The sequence below is a fragment of the Lepidochelys kempii genome, chromosome 4 (genome assembly GCF_965140285.1).
Source record: "Lepidochelys kempii isolate rLepKem1 chromosome 4, rLepKem1.hap1, whole genome shotgun sequence".
Classification (NCBI taxonomy): domain Eukaryota; kingdom Metazoa; phylum Chordata; order Testudines; family Cheloniidae; genus Lepidochelys; species Lepidochelys kempii.
In genome coordinates, this window is record NC_136383.1 from 138,042,954 (window position 1) to 138,057,142 (window position 14,189).

A 14,189-nucleotide genomic window follows, 5' to 3' on the forward strand; every position below is an offset into this window, starting at 1 on the left:
GTATCACCGTCCAGGGATCTAGCTACTCAACCTGTTCAACTAGGGCAGTACTTATATAGACAGCCATCATGGAGACTGAGTACAGGACTCCAAAGCTAAAAGCTTGGGCCTCTATCATGTGAGCTAACGGAGAAACTTCTCTAGCTGGTAACTTGAGTAAACTCATATGAATTACATGAAACCATCCTAGAGAAGAACTTTCAGAGTTTCACCTGGCTTTGGTGAACCAACAAGCACCTTATAAATAGGGTCTGACATCACCAAAAAGATTCAAAATTCTCCACCTTCTGGAGGGAGGAGCTATACCCAAGAGTCTAGATTTGCAGAAAGTGTCCCAGTGAATGGGGGAAAAAAAAAAGGGTCAAATAGGAGAAGTTTCCCGTTCAAGCCTCCCAGCACCCCAGTGAGGAAGGTTAGTAGTAGTTATGCCAATTCTAAACTAAGACCAGAGTGATCAAGAAACCTGCCCAGGGTCACAAAATGTTACAGTTCCAGAGTCAGGAATAAAACTCCACCCAATAGTTCTCTGATCTAACTACTGGATCACATGCACTCTAAGCTGAATACTCAGTTGCTGTCAGAATGTGTTTTCCTTGAGCTCTGTGGTTTTGGAAGACTCGACTTCTTCCAAACAGGTTGTGTCTCCGTTTTTTTCCATGGGATTTTATAAATAAACAAATGAAATTTGAATCTATTCTTTTAAATATCCTACAAAATTTCTTTGTTTACTATCCTTCCTCCCTGCCCAGGTGCCTTGATGCTATTTACACAAGTGTTTTTGTGTCTGTGGAAGCCTGGAGAACAATTATATAACCTAGTAATTATAAGTTGGGCCATGCTTACGCACAGTAATATATTTAACTTGCAGAAGGTGCATAAATAAATGGTGAATTCTCACTGGAAGGGCAAGAAAGGGTTCCTTCTTCCCTAATGCCTGTGTATAGTACACAGGTAGCTAGGTGCTGTACAGTATGTGGATGTTTCTGATCTTTGCAGCTTCAAGTACGGGGCACTGCTGGAGTATGGATATCACACCAGTGGGCTGATCTTTTTACAACAGTGCTATTGGGGATGCCTGCAGGCTAAGCTTTTCCAGAGTCTGTAGAATGCTCTGTAGGGATGGAATAGCTGTCTTTTTTGGTCTGGACTTCAGTTCCTGGAGAAATCACCATTCTCTCTGTGTCCTGTTATGGAAGCTAAGATCCAGTGGCTGCCTTCTGATGGTCAGTCCCAGAGTTTAATCATCTCATGGCAGGATGATCTTATTGGTGGGCCCCACAGGTGTTAACCTGTGGGGTTGCCATTAAATATTTAGGCTTCTGAAGCTAGCTTGCCCTCTGCTCTTTTTGTAAAATTGTCCTGTTTCACAGAGCTATCGGATTCATTTAACTCTTCCAGTGGTGCTTCCTTGGAGGAGTGAAGCTAAGTGCTTTGTGCTCTTAACCATTACCGAGATGATTAGGTTTGTCAGAGAATGGAAGAAAGTGTTCTCCTGGGTACTACCTCAGGGGCTCCCCATGGACAAGTTATTAAAATTCCTTTCAACTTCGGAGTTTTCATCCTTTTTTGTGCAGGGTGCGTTTGGGCAAGGGGAAAAGAGTGGAGCTGTTGTGTTTTTTCCATCCAAACATACTGAATATTTCTCTGAAAACCCCTGTTGACACTTTCTTCATTTCACTCTGACAGTTTGAATGAGTTTTTATTAGGAAGTTTGGCTGCAAAGCCAGCAGCAAGTTTTCTTTCTTTCTCTTTCTTCCTCGGTTGTCATTTACCTTGCACCCTGGAGTGATTGGGGTCAGGCTGTCAATCACAGCAGGCATGAAGGTCATGGCTACTGTTATGGGATATGGGACATCACCTATCATTAACATAGACAGTTCTCTTAAGTACTCAGCAGTCTTTTCCTGAAGAATAAACCCTGCGGCAGAAAACATGAGTCATATATTTTTAATTATTATTCTAAACCAGCTCCTTGTATTTGTTGGACAGAAATATTCTCCTTTATAATGAGGTGATTATGAAAGATGTTTAAAATATTTAAAGACCTGTCTTATTTTCAACCGCTTTTGTGGGTGTGCATATTTTTTGTTTTGCTTTATTATTTCAATTTAAAACTTTGTTTTAAAATATTTCTTCATTGGGATGAATCTGAGGCATATTTTAGAGATTCTTCTCTAGTAAGTTAAGAACATAAGAACGGCCAGACTGAGTCAGACCAAAGGTCCATCCAGCCCAGTGTCCTGTCTGCCAACAGTGGCCAATGCCAAGTGCCCCAGAGGGAGTGAACCTAACAGGTAATGATCAAGTGATCTCCACCCTCTGACAAACAGAGGCTAGGGACACCATTCCTTACCCATCCTGGCGAGTAGCCATTAATGGACTTAGCCTCCATGAATATATCCAGTTCTCTTTTAAACCCTGTTATAGTCCTAGCCTTCACAACCTCCTCAGGCAAGGAGTTCCACAGGTTGACTGTTTGCTGTGTGAAGAAGAGCTTCCTTTTATTTGTTTTAAACCTGCTGCCCATTAATTTCATTGGGTGGCCCCTAGTTCTTATATTATGGGAACAAGTAAATAACTTTTCTTTATTCACTTTCTCCACACCACTCATGATTTTATATCTCTATCATATCCCCCCTTAGTCTCCTCTTTTCCAAGCTGAAAAGTCCTAGTCTCTTTAATCTCTCTTCATATGGGACCCGTTCCAAACCCCTAATCATTTTAGTTGCCCTTTTCTGAACCTTTTCTAATGCCAGTATAAGTTGTCTTAAAAAATTTCCACTGGTTTAAAAGATGTCACCATTTCTATTGGAATTTCCCATTTTAAAGATATTCCTTGTTTTTGGAACCAATATAATTTTTCAGACAGGTGGAAACCTTTAAGTGTGTCAACCTGTTATCTAACAGGACTTTGATTTTACAAACATAGGGCCCAATCTCTGCAGACATGTAGGGGGCAATTTTTAAAGTGCCCAAGTGGCTTAGGAGCACAAATCACATTGATGTTATGGGGCTTGAGCTTCTCAATCATGCAGTGCTTGTCTACACTGCCGCCTAAGTCGATGTAAGTTATGTCACTCAGGTGTGAAAAACCCACCTCCCTGAGTGATATAATTTACATCGACTTAAATTGGCATCTACACTGTGCTATGGCAGCAGGAGACGCTCTCCTGCTGACATAGCTTCCGCCTCTCATTGCGGTGGAATAATTACATCAACAGGAGAACGCTCTCCCCTCGATTTAATGCGTCTTCACCAGACGTGCTAAATCATCACTACTGCATCAACGGTACCAATTTAGTACGGTAGTGACAACAAGCCCCTAGTCTCTTTTGAAAATCCCGTTCTTAAGCAGCAGGGTAACTTTACTCACAGGTATAGCCCCACTGAAATCAATGTTACTCATGTGCTTAAGTGCTTGTAAGATCTGACCAATATGGAGAACAATACAAGAAATAAACCATTTTCATAGAATCATAGAATATCAGGGTTGGAAAGGCCCTCAGGAGGTCATCTAGTCCAACTCCCTGCTCAAAGCAGGGCCAATCCCCAATTTTTGACCCAAATGGCCCCCTCAAGGATTGAACTCACAACCCTGGGTTTAGCAGGCCAGTGCTCAAACCACTGAGCTATTCCTCCCCCCATACCATTGCATCTAGCCGAGGAGTCTGTATTATTTCGGTCTATAAGTCTGTTTCCAAGTACACTTTTAATACGCGAACACATCGCACTGTCGGAAAAGGGAGAAAAAGAGCAAATACTACCATGTTGGGCACTAATATAAAAGCCTCAGATGTTCTGTAGCTGGAACTCAACTGAGACCAAACTTTAAAAAAAACCCCCACAAATATATAAATATTACAAATACAGAGGCCTTCCCCTGAGGAGTTTAGCTATAAAGAAAAACAGAGCAAATTTTGTATTCCAGGTGACTCGCACAATTGTCTCATTCCTAGATAAGTAGGGCTGGGCATGGCTGGTCAGGAGGGAATCCTATTGGTGGGCTGGTATGGAAAATCCTGTACTGCCGCCTTTCTGCTTACTGCCTGTGCCTGGATTTACCCGCTCTGGGAATAAACAGAGGCCTCCAGGGTTACCAGCACTGTAATCGCTCAGAACTAAAAGGAAAATATGCTGAATGTCCCTATTAGCCAGGGTCACTTAGCACTTACCCACCCTAAAAATGAACGGGGTGTGTGTGATGCCTCCAGATGCCATTCTGCAACTGAGCCACTTTGAGATGCCACTGTGGTCGGTGCAGTGTAAGAACCTGAATAGAATAGAAACCCTACTTGAATTTAGAGTCTACCCACAAGGGAGTCATGTAAATGGATCTTATTTAGCATGTGGAATATTTTAAGTGTTATTACTAATAATAGACTCTTATTTCTGTGGGGCTCAAAACCCAAAGGTCTTCCAGCAACCTTAACCAAAATATAACTAAAACTGAAGTATTCGAACAGGCAATGTTGCCAACTATCTAAATGACAGTTAGAATTTCGAAATTGTACCATATTCCATACTAACAACCCATCACTTACCTTATTTGTGTCACAAATTGATGAATTCATGCATCAAAGGAGGAACTGGAGCCAGACAGCATAATATTAGGGGACTGAAAAAGAAAGAACGGTTAGTTTTGAAATGCTTTGAAGATGTAAAGCACGGTGTAAGTGCTAAGCATTGGTATTAAGAATTAGTTGTTTATGTACTAAAGACTTATGTTGAAATGGCATTGCTGGCTTTAAGGGTGAATTTAGTGATGATACTAAACCGTCCATTTTCAAAGCATTTTGTCATATTCCAGCTAGCTCGAGGAAAGTGGTGTAATGACCCTCTTGCAGAAAGTATCATCCTTGCCAAAGCATTGTGAATGTGCTGCTAGGATCATAGTTTCAACGATCCCAAGGCCAGGAGGGACCATTGTGATTGTCTAGTCTGACCTCCTGCATAACAACAGGCCACAGAACTTCCCCAAAATATTTTTTGAACAGAGCATATTTTTATAAAAACCATCCAGTCTTGATTTAAAAATTGCCAGTGTTGGAAAATGCGCCATGACCCTTGGTAAATTGTTCCATTGATTAATTATCTTCACTGTTAAAAAACTGTGCCTTATTTCCAGTCTCCATTTGTCTAGCTTCAACTTACAACCACTGGATCTTGTTAAACCTTTGTTAGATTGAAAAGGCCATTATCAAATATTAGTTCCCCGTGTAGGTACTTACAGACTATGGTCAGCTTGCCCCTTAACCTTCTCTTTGTTACACTTAAGGATATCAATCTGTTTAGTTTATCACTATAAGGTGTGTTATCGAATCCTTTAATCATTCTCATTCCTTTTCTCTGAATCTTCTCCAATTTATCGAAATCCTTTTGGGACATATATGCGTAGAGATGATGCCCAAATTGCTGGACCCCTAAATCCTGATGACAGGGCCATATTTTAACTAAATGATGAACTTTCATATAGTGCACAACTTACATGTTGGCTAAGTTGTTTAAATAATAAAAGTGGGTGTAATTAATTTTAAAAAGCGCTTTTCCCCATCCTCACCTTCTCTAGCTAGAACTCCTAAAACAGCAAAACAGGTTGTGTTCAAAGTAAACAGAAAACCGACCCTGTCATCCAAATTCGTTACAGTATTTACTCTGGCAAAATATTCTCATATCAATACAGTTTCCACTAATCACAAGCCTACAGAATGGCCTCCATGCAGGTTTCCAGAAGACATCTGCTGTGCAAAACAACAAGAACAGAGGTGTGGGAAGTTCACTTTCCTGCTTGCATGAAAGTTGAGCAGCTCATGTCTAGTCATAACATGGCCCCTTGTTTGCAGGGATTCAGCCAGGTGACTCTAATGGGAGCTCACTCTAAAGGGAGCTCACTTTAGCCCTCTCTAAAATCTCATTTCTACCAGCTTGCCACCCACCACTACCCTCAACTTGCATTCAGTGATTAAAAAATATGAGAAATTAATGCTGGAACCAACAAGAAGCTGCCTAACTTTAGCAATCGAAATGAGATGGTTTTTGTGTCACCCTCAGCCCTTCAAGCTATATGCTGTACTCTCTACTGCAGAACTGGAATTAATTTGCAAACTGGACACCATTAAATTAGGCTTGAATAAAGACTGGGAGTGGATGAGTCATTACACAAACTAAAAACTATTTCTCCATGCTAAATTTTCTCCTACTGTTACTCTCACCTTCTTGTCAAGTGTTTGAAATGGGCCATTCTGATTATCACTACAAAAGTTTTTTTCTCCTGCTGATAATAGCCCACCTTAATTGATTAGTGTCGTTAGAGTTGGTATGGCAACCCCCATTTTTTCATGTTCTCTGTGTGTCTCTCTCTCTCTATCTATCTACTGTATTTTCCACTGCATGCATCTGATGAAGTGGATTTTAGCCCACGAAAGCTTATGCCCAAATAAATTTTAGTCTCTAAGGTGCCACAAGTACTTCTCGTTCTTTTTTCTCTTATCAGTGTGTAAAGAGCCTGTCACACCTACAAAACCTAAAAACTAAGAGGCAGATTTCATGATTACTTTGTGTAATTCACCAGAGGGACAAAGGGCTTATGGTCAAAACATTGCTGCAGACTTATGTAGATTGTTGACCAGTTTTTCAACCCTTCTGAATGTGGTTTTTCACCTCTCTCCCCGCAATCTCTGCAAGCCTTTCTCCATGCATAGTGTCCCCTCTGGTCTGCTCTGACACTGAAGACCAGCTGTGCATCCCACCGCTGCCAGGAAAGTTTTAGGGGGAGGGATAGCTTGGTGGTTTGAGCATTGGCCTGCTAAACCCAGGGTTGTGAGTTCAATCCTTGAGGGGGCCATTTAGGGATTTGGGGCAAAAATTGGGGATTGGTCCTGCTTTGAGCAGGGGGTTGGATTAGATGACCTCCTGAGGGCCCTTCCAACCCTGATATTCTATGATTCTGTGGTAACAGGATGGGCAGGGATGGTGTCCCTAGACTCTGTTTGCCAGAAGCTGGGAAAGGATGACAGGGAATGGATCACTTGATGATTACCTGTTCTGGTCATTCCCTCTGGAGCATCTGGCATTGGCCACTGTCGGAAGACAGGATACTGGGCTAGATGGACCTTTGATCTGACCCAGTATGTCCATTCTTATGTTCTTATTAACATGGGACATCATGATAAAGAAAGCTGGTGATCCTCTGTACCAACAGTTAACTTTGTATTGTGTAATGTAGTGGCTTTATTTAACCCCTCTGCTTTTACCATTTGTGAATTTTCCCTGGGGTGGCTCATATTATGATAGTTATATTTAATCTTTATATTGTGTGGTGTACAGGACCACAAGTAGCTTTGGATGGGAGGAGATGGGGAACACTTTATAAATAAAATGTACATCTGTGACAGAGGATCCAAGCACACTACAAAGAACCAGAGATAGAGATGGACCTGAAACAAGAAGTTGGTGTCCGGATCCAAATGTCCCTAGGGTTTTGGTTCTGTCCCGTCTCTAACAAACCCAAAGTACAACATAATAAAAGTCAAATAAAACTAGAAGGAGTTGAAGAATCAGAGCAAGTGTGCCAGACAGGGACACACGTTGAGGCTTCAGCTAGTAGTGTTTAGTTTAAAATGGAACTTAGCAACTGTCATCAAGAGTCAATTCCTGTAGGGTACACTGACTGTTCAGTGCTCCCGTAGAAGTCAGTAGCAGATAAAGGTGCTCAGCACCTGGCAGGATCAGTGCCCAAAAGAGCAGATCCTGATTGGCATTAACCAGAAGAGATAAAATGGTTACCGGTGCAGAGGTGGTCAGCCTGCAATGACAAAGCAGTGTGTTGGTGGGTAGAGGTATTGGAGAGTGGCTGTTGTGAGCAAAGATACTTATGCTAGCTTTCTTTCCTTCTTGGGGAAGATAAATAAGAACAGAGTCTCCTTTATCTCACTGAAATAAGAGCAGCTGTGCCCAAAAATTACATCATTTGGATTGGGAGTTCTGGGATGAGAGGAGGCCTGCTGGGCCCATCAGCTTCTACTGCCAGCACAGGCTTCAGTGAGCTGACATGCTCGATAGCAGAGTACAGAGCAAGGCTACCTAGCACACAAGTGGACGGAGATAACTTGAAGGCTTTCTTTTGTTTACCATGTCATTTTCTGCTCTGTAATCTCTCCATTTGTCAGGTAAAATAGGGTAAGGAGCCAAAGGTCACAGGGTTGGTTTACCAGGAGCCCTAAAGTTATTAATGTTTCTGAACCTTCCAGTTTGAGATTTTCTTCACCAGCAGCCGCCTGTCATCCTGCTCTCGGAGATAAAGGCCATGTTGTTGCAGGCCTAATGTGATGCCGATGATAGATCAAAGGAGCCAACATTTCAGTCACTTTCCAAAACCTACTTCAAAAAGAAAAGATTACACCTAACTGGAGTGTGGGGGGAGGGAGAACAGGACTTCTTGGGAGGGGAGCTTCCCAGCAGCAGCTAAAGTGACCTGCAAAGTGGGGATATTCTTTAATAGCCTTCATATCCCTCTGGTATATTGAAAACACCCACTTAAAAATAAAGCCCAAAGCATACGGACACCATTAAAGTGAATGGACTTTATCAATGTTATGTGTTATCATGGAGTTGTATTAATTTATAAGTGGGTCTGGTTCAGCAAAAATATATGGGTCAGATTTTTCAAAGTAAGCATTTTGTGTGTATAATGACGCCCCCAATCCCATCATGGATAATCAGAAAGGTTTGAAAAGGGGACCTTCAGCACCGAAGACCTCTATCACTTGAACTAAAAGCATAGAGAACAGCCAGTTAGCAGTAACAGGCTGTTCTCTTCTAGTGGGCCAGCCACTGCGGTTGGGTGCACCGCACACTTTGCCAGTGAGTTACATATATACCCTGGTATGCTTGCAGATCAGATCTGCGTTTGTGAAAAGACCTGACTTGCACAAGCATATCAGATATTAGTACATGTAAGTTTAGGCGCACCCAACTCTGTGTGTGGGGTTTGTACATGGCCAGCTTTGAAAGTCTAGCCCTGTCGCTCTGTTTCTTGACCCATTACAAAGTCCGTCATTTTAGAAACAAATGTACTTCTGCCCAACACAGACCTAGCATCAATCGCTTTGGTGCAAGTTTAGGTAAAATGCTGATATTGGGAATAATGGAGAACTGTATGCGCTGCAATTGAAAGGGCTGCTGCAGTATGGAGGCTGGATGTCCCTCTAATGAGAGGGTTAACGAAATGGAAAGGTTTCTGCAGCTCTGTTGGAGCAATGGAGTCAGGACATGTTCCCTGACTGCCCCCCTGTCTATGGAACTGACAGGGCTCAAGAAGACAGTGGAGGATGGGGATTGTTGGGGATCTGAGCAACCAGCTCTGTTGAGGGTGGGCAGCTGGGTAGAGGGACTCTAGCCCCCCACAGTCCTGGACTCCTCCGTTTCTCACCATGGCATGATCAACGGCTGTTCTGTTAATTGCTGTCACCTGCTATGCTTCCAGGCTCTGCAGAGTACACAGAGGAGAGTTGATATTGCCTACAGCAATGTTAGCTCTCCACAGCTTCTCCTCAGATCGCAGCCTTGGGCAGGGGGAAGCATTTCTGCTTAGCCACGGTCTCCCTTCTGCCTGCAGCTTTCTCAGTAGGTTTACTCTACCCTGCTTTACTTGGGTGTGGGAAGGAAGCATTGACCCCAATAGGAGAAGAACCAGTTCTAGGGACATTCTCCTAATCACCTGTGGAAATGCACTGTGCTGGCATGTTGTCACTTGTATGACATGAATTGCACGAAAAACCAGCATAGTAGAAAGCATTGGGGAAAAATCTGTTTTTATTTACATTAATATTTATCCAGATATTAAGAAGCTTCACAAAACGTAATACCTATAGTTTAAAAATAAATAAATATAGACACACATGGCACTATTGTAGGGGTGAACATGGGTACCAAGCAGTGCTAACTACCCACAGTTCCCATTTGAAATGGGAGCTGGGGGTAATCAGCACCCTTGCCAATCAGGTGCTGAAGTGAGAGGATGGTCGGTCGAGGCAAGAGGGTGTTAGCCTGCGATTCAGGAGACTTGAGTTAAATTCCCTGCTCTTCCACAGACTCCCGATGTGACACTGGACAAGTCTCTAAATCTGTATCTCTCTCTCCTGGACAATGGTGATAGCACTTCTCTACCTCACAGGGAGTGTTGTGTGGGTAAAGATTGTGAGGTGCTCTGATGCTGTGGCGCTGGGGGCCTTGGATTTTTCACCTGCTTCAAAGAATTGCGCAATTACTTTTTGAACTCTGTTTTTCAGCTCCACAGAGGTTGACGACATGATTCGAAAATCAACCAACTTGCTGCTGACTCGAATGCTGAGTAACTGTCTGCAGAATGTTATTAAGAGAAGAAACACAGGGCTGACAGAGGTAAAGAGCTCAGTTCCCAGAGCAAATCTAGTCATGGAGGGAGAATGTGTCCCATAATCTAATGTTTGTAGTTCCATTTCAGCTTTCTAGGACACGTCTTTAAAATATAGCAATGGGACCATTATCGTAACCTTAGGTTCTTTGAGAACAATGGGGAGCTGCTGCTTATTGCTGTAATAATTAGTAAGCACTTTATGCTCAGAGAGGAATTTCTCTGCTGCTTTCTCAGTTGTCATTGTCTATCATTTGATGGCCAGTATTCCTTGAATGTTTATAATTCTAGAACACATTTGTATGCTGGCTATTATATTCCTTGTTATAGGAATGAAAAATTTAAATAAGGTAAAACAAACGGCTATCGTTTGTATTACGGCCACAAGTCAGAACTCCAGTGAGTGAATTTGGCAGCATTATGCTAAAAGCCAGACAAACATGGAGTATAAAAGGTGGTCTCTGCTCCCAGAGCGCATTTTTTTCCAGATATTTAGAAATAACTTCCCAAACTTTAGGAAAGATGAGGTTTATGGCAGTTACAAAATGTTTGTGAGCCAGCGATTTTATGCTCGTGTACACGGGATTAGTGTCTGACATTTCTATAAATGTGTGTCAACTAAAATTTTAAATCCATTTAATGTGAGTAGATGATAAACTAACTGAGACATGTACAAGTCTTTGTACTGTGCCTAGGCTAATGAATCCTAGTGAGCCCTCCAGGTTCTGCTATCCTAGGAATATTAAATAAAATATGTCTGTATTTAATTGATGTAATTGTATGTGAATTGTGACATGAGACCTGACTAATGCTTATTTACTCTAAGAAATCTGTGGCTGACTTTGCTGTGAAAACCTTTCTTGTGTTTTGGGAACAATTATACATCCAAGGTGTGGATGCATCTAGGGGAATTTCATCACATCAGAACTGGTTTATCCCTGTATGTGCTTTCAATTTTGCAACTGGGATTCACCCTTGCCCTGCTGCCCTCCGGCACAGGGGAGTGTCTCTGATCCTTGGGGGCATATTCCTCCTCTCCTACCCCCCAGGGTGTCCTTGGGAGTAAGGAATGTAGAGCTATGCCCTACTCTATGCATTGGAAAAAAAACATCCTCTGTTGTGAGTATATTTTTAAACCATAGCAATTTGATTCGTGTGACTTTGTGAACAGTGCTTAATAGCTGACTGGTTAACTTACCACAGGAGTCCCTTCAGACTGCTTACCCCCCGCTTAGAGAAGAGCTTGACATGTGGTGTGTGTTCCACTCTGAGGCGTAGGAAAGGTGATGCCAGGAGAAGAAAATAATGTGGTTGAGAGAGTGCTGTGGTGGAGGGTTTGTTCAGCTGCCTTGGCACTGCGTCTCTGGAAGCTGAAGTGGGATTCCACAGGAAATGCCTACAGGTCACGACAGTTCAGACTTAATGACTCCAATTTAAAATAAAGGTCTAATTTGGCAGGAGCTGCCTGCCTACAGTGTTTTGCTTTGGCACTCTTTTCATCTTAAGGCTGGCGTCACCCTCCTGCTCTATACCACTTAGCAACATACAGTTTGAGTAGCCAGTTTCCCCTTTTTTCCATTCTGGTCTAAATGGGTAACTCTTGCCGCCCCATTTTAGTCAGGATAAAGTAGGAAAAGACATTGGCACTGTCTCGAAACTATTTCTCTGTTCTTCACTCCGATGCTCATTCTTATGTAGGACAAATATTGGCCGGTGTTTATAAAATGATAGTGCATTGCATTTTTCATCTGGGGATCTCAGAGCCTTTACGCTGTTTCTCAGAATGTGTCTGAGGGTCACACAGATTGAGTAAAATTTCCAAAAGCTCCCAGGTCACTTAGGTGTCAAGTGCCATTTTCAAAAGTGACTTAGGCACTTAGCTGAAGTGCAGCTTCTAAGAGTAAATCTCTAGTTCCTTCCACAAGTCAGCCCCCTCCTCTTCTATTAACACCCACCCCTGCATCATCTTCCAGACAGCATGTTTGACATTCATGTAGAGAGCCATGTACCAGTGCCACCTGAGGACCTTCCTTATCCTGCTTTTCATTGCTGCCTTTACCGTTTTTCTCAGGGTGGGCTTGAATTACTTCAGACCAGTGGATATTAGCGTTTGTTACCAAAGTCTGCTCCATATAATTCCAGCCCTTGCCCCTAGAATCATAGAAGATCAGGGTTGGAAGGGACCTCAGGAGGTCATCTAGTCCAACCCCCTGCTCAAAGCAGGACCAGCACTAACTAAACCATCCCAGCCAGGGCTTTGTCAAGCCAGGCCTTAAAAACCTCTAAGGAAGCAGATTCTACCACCTCCCTAGGTAACCCATTCCAGTGGTTCACCACCCTCCTAGTGAAATAGTGTTTCCTAATATTCAACCTAGACCTCCCTCACTGCAACTTGAGACCATTGCTTCCTGTTCTTGTCCCCTCACCCATCCCCATTCCCTTTTGCTTTTTGAAATAGGAGTCATAGAAGTAGTACCTCAGGAGCTCAGAGGGGAGGGTTTCTGTTCTTTCTACTTTCATATTCCCCCAATAAGAGCAGGGATGCATCATGTCCCGGACCTAAGGCAACTGAGCAAATTCATGCACAGATTGTGTCAGAATAGTGATACTAGCTAGCTTCCATCCTCTCCTCTCTGGGAGCTCAGCATTGGTTTGTGTCTCTTGACCTTCAGGATGCTTATTTTCATATAGCAATTCATCCAGTCCATAGAAAATATCTCCAGTTTACAGTGGGACACAACCGCCACTGATACCTTTCAGCCTGTCTGCAGTCCCAAGAGAGTTCACAAAAAGTTTGGTGGCAGTAGTGGAAGTCCGTGTGAGACAGCAAGGTATAACCATGTACCCATTCTAGGACAACTGGCTTCTGAGAGACAAATCCCCCTAGGGTGTATCCAGTGCCCTGTCCACACGCCTCAGCATATTCCATTTTTAGGACTGAGTGTGTATTACAAAGATAAGGTGGGTTAGGTCATATCTTTTATTGGACCAACTTCTGTTTGTGAGAGAGACAAGCTTTCGAGCTTACACAGAGCTCTTCTTCAGATCTGGGAAACCTACTCAGAGTATCACAGCTAAATATAAGGTGGAACAGATTATTTAGCATAGGTAGTTAACATTTCTAGGGGCCATTCAAGGTGAAGTGGCCCGTTAACATCCCTCCAGTCATAGTTGGGAAAGAAAGGAAAGAGGGGAAAAAGGCAGCTTGTAGGGAATTTAGTGGGTTATAGATTGTTATAATAAGCCATAAATCCAGTGTCTCTGTTCAGGCCCTGATATTTAGTGTCTAGCAAAGTTATAAATTTAAACTCCCAGCCTCGTCTTTTGAAGGTATTGTGCAGGTTTCCTTTGAGGATGAGGACGGATAGGTCAGATATAGAGTGTTTGCTTTGTGAAAAGTGTTCACCCACAGGTGATAGGGCATTTTGTGCACTGATTGAGGTACACCAGGTGTTGTGATGGGAATGTGTAGAATGCATGTATCTTGAAAGGTGAGTTGTGGGGGGTGTTGATCATTGAAGCAGTGGTGATATGTCTGCAGGTTTTGCATTTGTTGTTCTGGCAGGGTGTGGTTCTGCTTTGAGTTGGTGTGTCCTGGTCTGTGTGGAGCCTGCTTCTGATTGTGAACTTGAAAAAGTTGGGGGGTTGTTTGAAGGCTGGAAGAGGAGATCCAGGAGGGATTTCTTTCAGGATGTGGTCCCTATCGAGAGTGGGTTGAAATTGTTTAATGATACCCCATATGGGTTCCAGTGTGGGGTGGTAGGTGACAACTAGGGGTGTGCAGTCAGAAGGGGTTATA

At 42.9% G+C, this 14,189-nt stretch overlaps 1 protein-coding gene across 4 annotated transcripts in view; it reads left to right on the top strand.

The window, feature by feature from the left end:
• The window catches only part of EXOC6B (exocyst complex component 6B), a 450,860-nt gene that overhangs the window by 262,916 nt on the left and 173,755 nt on the right, over window positions 1–14,189 (top strand). For all 4 annotated transcript variants that reach the window (XM_073343016.2, XM_073343018.2, XM_073343017.2 and 1 more), the window contains exon 16: window positions 10,287–10,398. In XM_073343016.2, coding sequence (XP_073199117.1) covers window positions 10,287–10,398 — 112 coding nt within the window. The remainder of the gene's footprint in view (window positions 1–10,286; window positions 10,399–14,189) is intronic.